Source organism: Coregonus clupeaformis, chromosome 35 (genome assembly GCF_020615455.1).
Source record: "Coregonus clupeaformis isolate EN_2021a chromosome 35, ASM2061545v1, whole genome shotgun sequence".
Classification (NCBI taxonomy): domain Eukaryota; kingdom Metazoa; phylum Chordata; class Actinopteri; order Salmoniformes; family Salmonidae; genus Coregonus; species Coregonus clupeaformis.
The window spans coordinates 18,494,188-18,509,312 of NC_059226.1; the positions used below are offsets into that span (position 1 = coordinate 18,494,188).

A 15,125-nucleotide genomic window follows, 5' to 3' on the forward strand; every position below is an offset into this window, starting at 1 on the left:
AAACGTGGCTGGGTCTTTCAGCATGACAATGATCCCAAACACACCGCCCGGTCAACGAAGGAGTGGCTTTGTAAGAAGCATTTCAAGGTCCTGGAGTGGCCTAGCCAGTCTCCAGATCTCAACCCCATAGAAAATCTTTGGAGGGAGTTGAAAGTCCATGTTGCCCAGCGACAGCCCCAAAACATCACTGCTCTAGAGGAGATCTGCATGGAGGAATGGGCCAAAATACCAGCAACAGTGTGTGAAAACCTTGTGACGACTTACAGAAAACGTTTGACCTGTGTCATTGCCAACAAAGGGTATATAACAAAGTATTGAGAAACTTTTGTTATTGACCAAATACTTATTTTCCACCATAATTTGCAAATAAATTCATTAAAAATCCTACAATGTGATTTTCTGGATTTTGTTTTCTCATTTTGTCTGTCATAGTTGTCATAGTTGACGTGTACCTATGATGAAAATTACAGGCCTCTCTCATCTTTTTAAGTGGGAGAACTTGCACAATTGGTGGCTGACTAAATACTTTTTTCCCCCACTGTAGAAGCAAACCGGATGGATATCACGAAAATGATCAGGGAGGTTGAGGGTAGAGGAAGTTCAGGAGTAAAAACAAACAAAATAGAATTATTGTAAAATTGACTGTGTCCATAAAATGTATATAGTATGCATAAGCTGGAAGTAGAGGCCTAAGCGTTGTTGTTCACTAGTTTACTCCAATTAGGGGAAGGGGTGGAGGGGGTTGGAAAGTAATAAAGGGAAATATTTTTTTTTAAAGGATATGTATGTATATGTATGTATATGTATTTATATGTATGTACAGTGAGGGAAAAAAGTTTTTGATCCCCTGCTGATTTTGTACGTTTGCCCACTGACAAAGAAATGATCAGTCTATAATTTTAATGGTAGGTTTATTTGAACAGTGAGAGACAGAATAACAACAAAAAAATCCAGAGAAATGCATGTAAATTTCTTTATAAATTGATTTGCATTTTAATGAGGGAAATAAGTATTTGACCCCCTCTCAAGCAGAAACATTTCTGGCTCACCTCGTGGAGTTGCAATGATCATGAAAACGGTAAGGAATCAGCCCAGAACTACACAGGAGGATCTTGTCAATGATCTCAAGGCAGCTGGGACCATAGTCACCAAGAAAACAATTGGTAACACACTACGCCGTGAAGGACTGAAATCCTGCAGTGCCCGCAAGGTCCCCCTGCTCAAGAAAGCACATATACAGGCCCGTCTGAAGTTTGCCAATGAACATCTGAATGATTCAGAGGAGAACTGGGTGAAAGGGTTGTGGTCAGATGAGACCAATATGGAGCTCTTTGGCAGCAACTCAACTCGCCGTGTTTGGAGGAGGAGGAATGCTGCCTATGACCCCAAGAACACCATCCCCACCGTCAAACATGGAGGTGGAAACATTATGCTTTGGGGGTGTTTTTCTGCTAAGGGTACAGGACAACTTCACCGCATCAAAGGGACGATGGACGGGGCCATGTACCGTCAAATCTTGGGTGAGAACCTCCTTCCCTCAGCCAGGGCATTGGAAATGGGTCGTGGATGGGTATTCCAGCATGACAATGACCCAAAACACATGACCAAGGCATCAAAGGAGTGGCTCAAGAAGAAGCACATTAAGGTCCTGGAGTGGCCTAGCCAGTCTCCAGACCTTAATCCCATAGAAAATCTGTGGAGGGAGCTGAAGGTTCGAGTTGCCAAACGTCAGCCTCGAAACCTTAATGACTTGGAGAAGATCTGCAAAGAGGAGTGGGACAAAATCCCTCCTGAGATGTGTGCAAACCTGGTGGCCAACTACAAGAAACGTCTGACCTCTGTGATTGCCAACAAGGGTTTTGCCACCAAGTACTAAGTCATGTTTTGCAGAGGGGTCAAATACTTATTTCCCTCATTAAAATGCAAATCGATTTATAACATTTTTGACATGCGTTTTTCTGGATTTTTTTGTTGTTATTCTGTCTCTCACTGTTCAAATAAACCTACCATTAAAATTATAGACTGATCATGTCTTTGTCAGTGGGCAAACTTACAAAATCAGCAGGGGATCAAATACTTTCTTCCCTCACTGTATGTGTATGCATGTATACAGTTGAAGTCGGAAGTTTACATACACTTAGGTTTGAGTCATTAAAACTCATTTTTCAACCACTCCACAAATTTCTTGTTAACAAACTATAGTTTTGGCAAGTCGGTTAGGACATCTACTTTGTGGATGACACAAGTAATTTTTCCAGCAATTGTTTACAGACAGATTATTTCACTTATAATTCACTGTATCACAATTCCAGTGTGTCGGAAGTTTACATACACTAAGTTGACTGTGCCTTTAAACAGCTTGGAAAATTCCAGAAAATTATGTCATGGCTTTAGAAGCTTCTGATAGGCTAATGACATCATTTGATTTAATTGGATGTGTACCTGTGGATGTATTTCAAGGCCTACCTTCAAACTCAGTGCCTCTTTGCTTGACATCATGGGAAAATCAAAAGAAATCAGCCAAGACCTCCGAATTTTTTTTGTAAACCTCCACAAGTCTGGTTCATCCTTGGAAGCTATTTCCAAATGCCTGAAGGTACCATGTTCATCTGTACAAAGAATAGTACATATATATAAACACCATGGGACCACGCAGCCATCATACCGCTCAGGAATTAGACGCGTTCTGTGTCCTAGAGATGAACGTACTTTGGTGTGAAAAGTGAAAATAAATCCCAGAACAACAGCAAATGACCTTGTGAAGATGCTGGAGGAAACAGGTTCAAAAGTATCTATATCCACAGTGAAACAAGTCCTATATCGACACAACCTGAAAGGCCGCTCAGCAAGGAAGAAGCCACTGCTCCAAAACCGCCATAAAAAAGCCAGACTACGGTTTTCAACTGCACATGGGGACAAAGATCGTACTTTTTGGAGCAATGTCCTCTGGTCTGATGAAACAAAAATATAACTGTTTGGCCATAATGACCATTGTTATGTTTGGAGGAAAAAGGGGGTTGCTTGCAAGCTGAAGAACACCATCCCAACCGTGAAGCACTGGGGTGGCAGCATCATGCTGTGGGGATGCTTTGCTGCAGGAGGGACTGGTGCACTTCAACAAATAGATGGCATCATGAGGAAGGAAAATTATGTGGATATACTGAAGCAACATCTCAAGACATCAGTCAGGAAGTTAAAGCTTGGTCGCAAATGGGTCTTCCAAATGGACAATGACCCCAAGCATACTTCCAAAGTTGTGGCAAAATGGCTTAAGGACAACAAAGTCAAGGTATTGGAGTGGCCATCATGAAGCCCTGACCTCAATCCTATAGAAAATGTGTGGGCAGAACTAAAAAAGCGTGTGCGAGCAAGGAGGCCTACAAACCTGACTCAGTTACACCAGCTCTGTCAGGAGGAATGGGCCAAAATTCACCCAACTTATTATGGGAAGCTTGTGGAAGGCTACCCGAACTGTTTGACCCAAGTTAAACAATTTAAAGGCAATGCTACCAAATACTAATTGAGTGTATGTAAACTCCTGACCCACTGGGAATGTGATGAAAGAAATAAAAGCTGAACTAAATCATTCTCTCTACTATTATTCTGACATTTCACATTCTTAAAATAAAGTGGTGATCCTAACTGACCTAAGACAGGGAATCTTTACTAGGATTAAATGTCAGGAACAATAGTTGAGAGAATGATTTATTTCAGCTTTTATTTCTTTCATCACATTCCCAAAAACTGAGTTTAAATGTATTTGGCTAAGTTGTATGTAAACTTACAAATATATATATTTGCAAGAAAAAAATAACATATGGGGGATTGGAAGTGATGCAGACAATTACATTGATGGAAGTTACAATCTATCTGCAATATTAAAGCTGATCTACCCCCTAAAAAAAATAAAAAATAAACCTGGCAGTCCCAAAACCTTTTTGGTCCACCAGCATCTACTAAGCATCTACTAAGCTAACATATGTAATTTAGGTATCAAAAATATACAGTACCAGTCAAAAGTTTGGACACACCTACTCATTCAAGGGTTTTTCTTTATTTTGACTATTTTCTACATTGTATCATGTAGTAACCAAAACAACAAAAAAGTGTTAAACAAATCAAAATATATTTGAGATTCTTAAAATAGTCACCCTTTGCGTTGATGACAGCATTGCACACTCTTGGTATTCTCTCAACCAGCTTCATGAGGTAGTCACCTGGACTGCATTTCAATTAACAGGTGTGCCTTCTTAAAAGTTAATTTGCTTCTTAATGTGTTTGAAGCAATCAGTTGTGTTGTGACAACGTGACCAAGACAAAGGAGATGATTGTGGACTACAGGAAAAAAAAGAGGACTGAGCACACCCCCATTCTCATCGACAGGGCTGTAGTGGAACAGGTTGAGAGCTTCAAGTTCCTTGGTGTCCACATCACCAACAAACTATCATGGTCCAAACACACCAAGACAGTCGTGAAGAGGGCACGACAAAGCCTATTCCCCCTCAGGAGACTGAAAAGATTTGGCATGGGTCCTCAGATCCTCAAAAAGTTATACAGCTGCACCATCGAGAGCATCCTGACTGGTTGCATCACCGCCTGGTATGGCAACTGCTCGGCCTCCGACCGCAAGGCACTACAGAGGGTAGTGCGTACGGCCCAGTACATCACTGGGGCCAAGCTTCCTGCCATCCAGGACCTCTATACCAGGCGGTGTCAGAGGAAGGCCCTCAAAATTGTCAAAGACTCCAGCCACCCTAGTCATAGACTCATACGTGTCAGTTGTTTTGATTTAGGACACAAGCCTCACAAGCCTCGCCTGAAGGTAGCCCGGTAGCAGTGATTTGCTTACCCGCAATATGATTGGCATACAGCAGTTGCTCCAGGACAGCAGTCTTGCCAACGGCAGCCAGACCACACACCACCACTTTACAACTCTTGCCCATGATGATGATGAGTCTCTTGGCAACTCTGTAATTGAATAACAAGTCAGATGACAGTCATGTCTCTGCAGCTAGCAATACACTAATAGTGACAGACAGACAGACAGACAGACACACACACACATTTTTTTCTTCTTACAGGTCATAGAGGTAGGAAGTTTTCCCTCACGTAGCAGAACATGATATTATCAGGACCTGTAGCTAGCTAGCTACCGTTTGCTAGCTAGCTACGTGCTAACGTTTAGCATGTATCTAGGTATCGCACGGCAACCGGTACCGGAGCGCCAAGTCTAGGTCCAAAAGGCTTCTCAACAGCTTCTACCCCCAAGCCATAAGACTCCTGAACAGCTAATCATGGCTACCCGGACTATTTGCACCCCCACCCCATCTTTTTTACGGTGCTGCTACTCTGTTAATGATTTATGCATAGTCACTTTAACTCTACCCACATGTACATATTACCTCAAGTAGCCGGTGCCCCCGCACATTGACTCTGCACCAGTACCCCCCTGTATATAGCCTCCCTATTGTTATTTTATTTTACTTCTGCTCTTTTTTTCTCAATTTTTTTTGTTGTTGTTGTTTTATTTTACTTTTTTATCAAGAAATAAATGCATTGTTGGTTAAGGGCTGTAAGTAAGCATTTCACGGTAATGTCTACACCTGTTGTATTCAGCACAAATTTGATTTGATTTGATTTGGCTACGTTGAAGAATCTCAAATATAAAATATATTTTGATTTGTTTAACACTTTTTTGGTTACTACATGACTCCATATGTTATTTCATAGTTTTGATGTCTTCATTATTATTCTACAATGTAGAAACACCCTTGAATGAGTAGGTGTCCAAACTTCTGACTGGTACTGTATATACAAATGTTTTTTACTGCTATTAGCCCATAGAAACACATTAGATAACATATTCATACATGGGAAAAACATAGTCAAAATGAAGTTTGTTTTGAAGTGTCTGTCCTATATCCAAGAGATATAAGAAAGATCAGGAACCTTTTTTTTCCTTCTTTTTTTTAAACACATATTTAACCGCTTTTTTAGGCACTAAACTACTTCCATATATACTGGCATTAATTTTTTTCACTGCTACCGGGCTACCTTCAGCCGAGGCTTGTGAGGCTTGCGTCCTAAATCAAAACAACCGACACGTATGAGTTCGTGAGAGACACCTTTCTCATATCAGTGTGTAGCCCAAACTGTTCGGAAGCTACAGACAGAAGTTGGCAGATCGGCCGTACAGTCTCACAATGTTTTTTCCCCCCGTAGTTTTTAGCACACCAGGAGTTGGCATTGGCAAGAGAGCAGAAACAGACACCCATTCAGGGTAAAACAATGCATGATCGGACAGGCTATTTTGTCAGTAGAAATAGAGTAACATTGACGCTAGCTCGCTCTATCAAAATAAAAAAATGTCGTGTCTTCCATCCTCTTTGCGGTAGTGGCTCAAACAAGTCTTACCACCATCGGACGCTAGAGGTTGCAGTTACCAAAAGTAGTGAGGGATGTTACGTAGGCATTGTAAACAGGAAGTATTTTTGAGTAGTGGTGTCTGGAATTTACGGGAGCGCTGTATTTACATTTGCAAGGTAAAAATATTGCAAGAAAATCAAATGTTGAATTTAGTTGTTATCTGGACGAACATAACAACGGCCATGATCACTTAAATAGAATAGTTAGCTAGCTAGATACATGCTAAACATTAGCACGTAGCTAGCTAGCAAACGTTAGCTAGCTAGCTACGGGTCCTGATAATATCATGTTCTGCTACGTGAGGGAAAACTTCCTACCTCTATGACCTGTAAGAAAAAAAGGTGTGTGGGTGTGTGTGTCTGTCTGTCTGTCAGTCACTATTCGTGTATTGCTAGCTGCAGAGACATGACTGTCATCTGACTTGTTATTCAATTACAGAGTTGCCAAGAGACTCATCATCATCATGGGCAAGAGTTGTAAAGTGGTGGTGTGTGGTCTGGCTGCCGTTGGCAAGACTGCTGTCCTGGAGCAACTGCTGTATGCCAATCATATTGCGGGTAAGCAAATCATTTGTAGGACCTAGCTAGATCAAGGACAATGTTGATGTTTTGACTACACAGATCCTCTGGTCCCATTGATATCCCAAAGTGCCCCCCTCTTTTCCCCGCTAGGCTCAGAGCCCATGGAGACCCTGGAGGACATCTATATTGGCTCCATAGAAACGGACCGTGGCACTCGAGAGCAAGTGCGCTTCTACGACACCCGGGGTCTTCGTGATGGTCTGGAGTTCCCTCGCCACTACTACTCCTTTGCAGACGGTTTTGTCCTGGTCTACAGCATCGACAGTAAGGAGTCCTTCAAACGCATGGAGGCCCTCAAGAAAGACATTGATCGCTACCGTGATAAGAAAGAGGTAAGGACTTTCATCTATTTCAATGGTTGTTGTAAAGCACAGTGTCGTGTAGGCTAGTTAAATAAGAGCACAGACTTCAGGACAAAACAGACCCGTGCTGACCAACGGCCATCCTATCGCCTCTGACTGCAGAACATCAGCCACCTTTATTTTTTGTTAATTTCCTGATGGTCCTACATGTTGAATCATGACCGTATGTCAACAGCCAGCAGGTTATGTACTGCGCGCGGCCGACATTCGTTATGGCGTGTCTTGTCCTAAAGTTCTTATCTACCCACCACACTCTACTTGCTAACATCCAGGTGATGTGAGGCTGTGCTAAATGGATGAGATGATCTGTCCACAGGTGACCATAGTGGTGCTGGGCAACAAGCTGGACATGCAGGAGCAGAGGAGCGTGGACTCAGAGGTGGCCCAGCACTGGGCCAAGACAGAAAAGGTGCGTCTGTGGGAGGTGTCTGTGGCAGACCGGAGGACCCTCATCGAGCCCTTCGTCCACCTTGCCAGTAAGATGACCCAGCCCCAGAGCAAATCATCCTTCCCCCTCAGCCGCAATAAGAACAAGGGGAGTGGCTCTCTCGAAAGCTGAGGGAGCAGGGGGGATGGAAGGGGGGAGGGAGCGAGGATTGATGAAGAATGAGAAAGATTTTGGGAGAAAGGGAGGGAAAGAGTAGGAGAGGAGAAACGCAGTAGGCTGATTATTAGCCTATCACAAATACAGACCATTTTATGTCTGCACGAATTTACACTGACTGAATCAGAAACCAATGGTTTCATGGAGATTTGGACTGATATTTAGACTGATATTTGACAACAAGTAAATGTTGACATCAAAAGTAACACAAATGGATAATCAGGAGAGTTGTTTGTATCAGGGAGGATACATAAGGGATTATATTACTGTTAGTTAATCAGGAGATTTGTTACACTACTGGCATGCCATCTACTCAGATGAAATGTGGCAACTATTTCAGCATGGATGATCTGCGTTTTATTTTAAGTTACAGTATATGAAACAAATCCATGTTTTGAATAATTAAAATAACATTCCTCTATTCTTTTAGAGATGTCAGAAAACATGTTACTGCCTTTTGAGATCGCTTTGAGTTTTAATATGACATTATTGTCTAAAGATTTTAATTGTGGTAACAGACTAGCAGTTTTATGTGATGTCTCTTGGTGAGCAGGGTGTTTGAAGAGCTTCCTGCCTGCTGGACAGGCCCTGATGTGGGGACTGAGAGAGAGGTTATATCAATGGAGCTCTTGACCACAACCTAAGCATGCTGAATTATCTGTACCTTATCAGAAACTCCTTACTGTACATGAAAACCTCTGCCTCAGTTAAATATGGGGCATCCTTGATCTTTGTTACTGAGCTGTTAAACACTATATTGGTCAGACGAAATGCAAATGTATTTCATTTTCAAATTATTTAACTGACCGAAGCCATTTAATGGCATGTCAGGGTCAATAGTTATTGTGCAACATTTCATGTGTGTACCACTGAACAAGAACAATGCCTTGGCCTAGTTTGGATGTAGCTTTTTGCTTTGTGACTATTCACAGATCTTTACATTTGTATGATGTTTTGACATTGTGCATCTGCGTCTTTATGTCTGTATTATTGAAGTACATATTATTTTCATGATACAGTTGAAGTCAGAAGTTTACCTACGCTTAGGTTGGAGTCATTAAAACTTGTTTTTCAACCACTCCACAAATTTCTTGTTAACAAACTATAGTTTTGGCAAGTCGGTTAGGACATCTACTTTGTGCATGACACAAGTAATTTTTCCAACAATTGTTTACAGACAGAATATTTAACTTATAATTCACTGTTTCACAATTCCAGTGGGTCAGAAGTTTACATACACTAAGCTGACTGTGCCTTTAAACAGCTTGGAAAATTCCAGAAAATGATGTCATGGCTTTAGAAGCTTCTGATAGGCTAATTTACATCATTTGAGTCAATTGGAGGTGTACCTGTGGATGTATTTCAAGGCCTTCCTTCAAACGTAGTGCCTCTTTGCTTGACATCATGGGAAAATCAAAAGAAATCAGCCAAAAAATTGTAGACCTCCACAAGTCTGGTTCATCCTTGGGAGCAATTTCCAAACTTCTGAAGGTACCACGTTCATCTGTACAAACAATAGTACGCATGTATAAACACCATGGGACCATGCAGCCGTCATACCGCTCAGGAAGGAGACGCGTTCTGTCTCCTAGAGATTAACATACTTTCGTGCGAAAAGTGCAAATCAATCCCAGAACAATAGCAAAGGACCTTGTGAAGATGCTGGAGGAAACAGGTACAAAAGTATCTATATCTACAGTAAAACGAGCCCTATATCGACATAACCTGAAAGGCTGCTCAGCAAGAAAGAAGCCACTGCTCCAAAACCGCCATAAAAAAGCCAGACTACTGTTTGCAACTGCACATGGGGACAAAGATTGTACTTTTTTGAGAAATGTCCTCTGGTCTGATGAAACAAAAATAGAATTGTTTGGCCATAATGACCATCGTTATGTTTGGAGGAAAAAGGGGGTTGCTTGCAAACACCATCCCAACCGTGAAGCACGGGGGTGGCAGCATCATGCTGTGGGGGTGCTTTGCTGCAGGAGGGACTGGTGCACTTAACAAATAGATGGCATCATGAGGAAGGAAAATTGTGTGGATATATTGAAGCAACATCTCAAGACCCCAGTCAGGAAGTTAGAGCTTGGTCGCAAAATGGTTCTTCCAAATGAATAATGACCCCAAGCATACTTCCAAAGTTGTGGCAAAATGGCTTAAGGACAACAAAGTCAAGGTATTGGAGTGGCCATCACAAAGCCCTGGGAATTTTTATTAGGATTAAATGTCAAGAATTGTGAAAAACTGAGTTTAAATGTATTTGGCTAAGGTGTATGTAAACTTCCGACTTCAACTGTAAATATTGGGGCATTTATACTCTGATGCAATATACAGCACAGTATTTATCTTTTAAAATATTCTGGAGACTGGATAATCGTTTGCATATCGTGTAAACAAATTAAAAGATTCCCTCTGCAACTAAGTTGAGGCTGTTGTGTATATCTTTGATTTGCATGATTTATGAAGTAATTCAACATAATACAAACATTTGTGTTTATTAAAATATTCCTACATTGCTGATTGCGCTGCCATCGCCACAGATCATCCCTGTGAGCTAGGATAAAGATCTACAGAGAACTCTAAACTTTGCTTAAATCCCTCAACTCTGCCTCCATGTCAGAAATGTGGAGAAGGAGAGAGGAGTCAGAGTAGTGTCACAGAATAACTCATGCATTTTCAAAGGGCATTTTAAAGCAGCTTGGATTCAACTTGTCTTTTCTCTCACTGCTGTGTAGAAGTTCCCTGGGGGGCGGGCAGGTAGCCTAGCGGTTAGAAAGGCCAGCCAGCAACCGAAGGGTTGCCAGTTCAAATCCTGGGTTCGATGAAATAATTGGGCGGGAAGTGAGCTGGCAATTGGAGAGTTTCTGGTATCAAATCCTAGATGCCTTCTGTTGTGCCCTTGAGCAAGGCCCTTAAGCCCCCACAACAACAGCTCCCAGTGTGGCAGCCCCCCGCACCTCCCCAACAAAGGTATGTATATGTGTCTTTCAGAGGGGTTAGGTTAAAAGCGGAAGTCAAATTTCGGTTGGACCTTATGTGCATTTGACCAATAATGTAATCTTAATCTAGAAAAGTACCTTTTTTTGAGGGTTTGTCATGTGTTCAGCTGAGGTCTCCCTTCTGTCTGGTTGTGCTCATAACACACTGATGTGTCTGGAATAAGGCCTTTTGTTCTTTAGTGGTGATTGCTGTGAGTACATCTGTACTAATCCATTATTAAGGCTTCATCTCTGCCTTTGATGGAAGATCCTCCAGAGCTCTTTATAGTCTGTATTTAACCTGAACTTGACAGTAGTTAGGTGTGATTCCTCTCCCCAGTAATGAATGGCATTGGTTCTGAGGAATACAGTAGGTTGGTGAAACATCTATTCCATACTGTTGGAACTATACTATATTTCAGGAACAAAAAAAAACATATTCCAAGTGGCCATTTTCCATTGAAACAGTGTTATAGTAGGGACAGGTCCCTGTGGTGATGATAGTTCTGCCCTACAAACACTGAGACAAGGTCAGACATGTTTATGTAGAGCAAATGAAGCTGCCAACAGTTCCACATGGACCAGCTGACTGGAAAGGTTAATGTAAGCTAATGAGAAAACCTCAAGTGGAACGTTTCTGAATTGATACTATACTCACCTTCAGAGCACAAGCAGAATGTTTCTCATTTCAATCATGTTGTTTTTAATGACTAAAGCCAGTGTGCTGATGATGTTAAGAAATTGTGCATTTATTGAGTCACATGTATGGATCATTATAAACTAGCATAGTATTACAACCCACATTTATTGTCTTCTTACACAGTACATAAGGTAAAATGACGTTAACCCAAAACAGCCTCAGGACCCTATATAACCCCCCACACTCTCATACATTTTCTTATCTACGTTTAACAGAGGGCAGTGAACAATAAAACATCTCACTCTCGATATTGACCTCCTGTTAAAATGTGACATTTACCACACAGCTTCAAATACACACTGTGAATACTGCGGAGGGAGCGGTAGATTTGTGACTTGTCCCCATTGTGATTTATGAACCCACCTCACCAACTAGACTACCACCACAACAAAAATAGCCATTTCCCCAAGGATGACACTAAGAAAAAAAATACCAAAGCAATGTCATTTTATCTCTACTACAGTACTGGTTTACTGTCATAGCAAAAAACACCAGATCCCTCTTCAGTGCTGCAGCTGAGCATCTAGCTAGCCTCCCCCAGGGACATGCAGGACCAATGGGATTTCTCCCCCTTTCTTTTTACAATGGAGATTATTTATCTCAACCCTGGCAGTTGCTATAGTGACCTTCTAATCGCAGCATTTCCATCCCAGCACTATGTCTTCAAGAGGTAGACTGTGATTTAAGGGCTTTGATAGAGGCCAGCACACATGCCGAACAATGTACTCGTGATTTGGTATGATCACGTGCCCCATGGAACCATTCTAACTGCTTGACCCCAGCCTCTGGACCAATACAACCCAGACACAAGGCCAGATCTTTTTTATATGAAATCCCTCCAGAAAGCTACGGTTACCGTGGCCTGCTGCAAAGATAAAACTGTCACAGAAGAGATTATTTCTTCCTCTTTACAAGAGAGAGGTATGAGTTTATGGCCATGATTTGGTGGCAAGGGAAAGGTCAAATGTTTCTTATCAAATAATGATTTTGATGCTCTGTGACAGATCAACATTAACCGGGCCCCAAAGCAGTTGGTGCAGCTCATTCCACCTGAATACACGGAGGGCGAGCTTACATAATCTGCTACAGGACAATACCTAATGAATGTAAACACACAACAACATGTCATTTTGAATAATGTTTTAAATAGGATTTGATCATGCTGCAAAGCAATATGTGTGTGTGTGTGTGTGTATGTGTGTGTTTGGAGAGGATCTAACGCCTTTGACATTATGAATCGGGACATGATGACAAGTCATCTGGTTCCAGTCAATAGCCGGACACTTAAAGGCCAATTAAATACAAAGTGACGCTGAGGAATCGATTTATTTCACTATCCAACTTCTCCCTCTGTCTATTTCTCTCTCTCCCATTTATTTCTCTGTCATTCATATCCAACCTGGCATTATCTATACAGATGGAAAAAACAACAACATTTAAAGCAAAGACTCAATAGCTTATCAAAATATCTTATTCCACCTTACAATTCTTATTGTACATCATAAAGATCATTGTAATCAAATGTACAGTGAACATAGTGAGAAAGGCATTACAATAAATGCTGGCCATGTCCCCTCATAGAATTTCTTCTACATCATAGTACATGTTTTGTAATGTACCATTGGCTTTAAATTGAACACAAGGGCTGCATTTACACAGGCAGCCCAATTCTGTTTTCTTTTCTCCCACTAATTGTTTTTTTTGCCAATCACAGATCTTTTTACATCAGATCTTTTTCAGAGCTGATCTGATTGGTCAAAAGACCAATTAGTGAAAAAAATATCAGAATTGGGCTGCCTGTCTAAATGCAGCCAAGCAGTCACAGATATTGATATGTACTGTACAACTCGACATACACAATGTACTGACTCCATGTCCTTAATACAGAGAGGGAGGAACCAGGGACTGACCACCACAGCAACAGAAACAGGTGTCATTCAGGTAGAGATCAATATATCAATGTCGTGGATATGTAGGGGTCTGGCAAGGTTCCAATGTTCTTCTGTCATCCCCGACAGTGGCTTCAGACATGGGTATGGATCACTTGACCTTGGCAATGGGAGAGATGTGTTTGTGCTTACCTAACGTTTCCACACGGGGTGAGCTGGCATAAGGACCTACAGTGGTAGTGAGAACAACAATACTGTCCAACCACATTATATGTACGGGCTCCCCTTCCAATAAACAAGGACATGGATGGGAAGCCAACAAATGAATAGCTGATTCACATCAAAATTCACATCATTATGGTATGCTTGTTACAGTTCATTACAGTCCAGAAGAGTCTCCAGACAGATGCTCCTTTGATGATTGGCATTATTATGGCAAGAGACTGGCTCTGGCTTCAGTTCAGACAACAAGAGCACATGAAACCAATGACACAGGACCCGCTCTGGACATGGAGGGCAGAGAAAAGCTGTGAAGAACAGCTGTAGTGGTGGTCCAGAATCCAGTATAGTTCCATGATATTGTTCAGAACCTAATCTCTCTCCAGTATCTGGAGCCGCTCCAGAGGATGATGTTATGATGTTCTGCCCACTGAAACCATCTGTGCGTGAATACTGTGCAGATAAACCAGATTATTATCCAGTCTGTTGTTCCTCAGCATGTCACTCCTTTCTGTGTCAATAGCTCTGTTTATACCTGCTGTTAGCATGCGGCTTTCGTCCTGATCGTGTCCTGATCTTGACCTGATCTTGTCTGTTTACACTTATAAGATCTGATCACAATCAGATAACAATGCGTCTTTTATTCATCTACACAAAAAATGTGGGCACAATCAGAATATGGACAAGATCAGGACAAAGGCTGCAGGTTAGAACCAGGTATAAACAGGGCTAATGAGGCAGGACACGGATGGGGGCAGTCACCTTTCTCATTTCGCCTTCATGTGTTTATCTTCGCAGTGTTGCATGCTTGCTGTGAAGACTAACTTTTAAAATAGCGGGAAATGAGAGCTGTGTTTTGACATCCGGGATATGCAGATCCTATACCAGGAAACTCACTTCTGAGAAATAAAAAAAACTTTTATTTCTTTCAGTTTTGAGAAATGCCAGCTCCTCCCACCTCACAGGCAGCAGCCTCTGTCAAGATGGCTGCCTTGTAGTTTCGTAGCCTACCATTACGTACAGCACACACTTTCTATTACTGAAAGAAATGGGTCACTGGTAGACTGATAGATAATTGACATTTCACCACACTGCAATTGAAGAGAATGTGATTATAGTGCTTTGTTTTATCTATGGTGTCTCTGTTTATAATAAGGGGACACATCCCTTATCGTACCCAGGACTGAGCTCTGTATTTGGGCTGGTCTACTATCCATGGTTCCCTTGGCTGTGCACAGGGATGGAGGAGTGAAAAAGAGAGACACGGACACACCACAATGTCCTCCTATATGATCCTCATATTCCGTGTCTGGACATCTCACAGCCAATCTTCTCCAATCCTGTTCTGCATGGTTGTTATTTCACT

The 15,125-nt window shown here is 41.7% G+C and overlaps 1 protein-coding gene across 2 annotated transcripts; it reads left to right on the forward strand.

Annotated features, from left to right (window-relative positions):
* The first annotated feature begins 6,454 nt into the window (after window positions 1-6,454).
* On the forward strand, window positions 6,455-8,418 carry LOC121569589 (NF-kappa-B inhibitor-interacting Ras-like protein 2). 2 transcript variants are annotated; one of them, XM_045210662.1, is made up of 4 exons: window positions 6,455-6,542; window positions 6,865-6,983; window positions 7,098-7,339; window positions 7,686-8,418. In XM_045210662.1, exons 2-4 carry the CDS (start codon window positions 6,890-6,892, stop codon window positions 7,926-7,928), a joined length of 579 nt encoding a protein of 192 aa, XP_045066597.1. In that variant the 5' UTR covers window positions 6,455-6,542; window positions 6,865-6,889; the 3' UTR covers window positions 7,929-8,418. The 2 variants fall into 2 exon arrangements, with proteins under 2 accessions (XP_045066597.1, XP_045066596.1); XM_045210661.1 differs by lacking the exon at window positions 6,455-6,542 and adding an exon at window positions 6,627-6,767.
* Window positions 8,419-15,125: the final 6,707 nt, after the last annotated feature.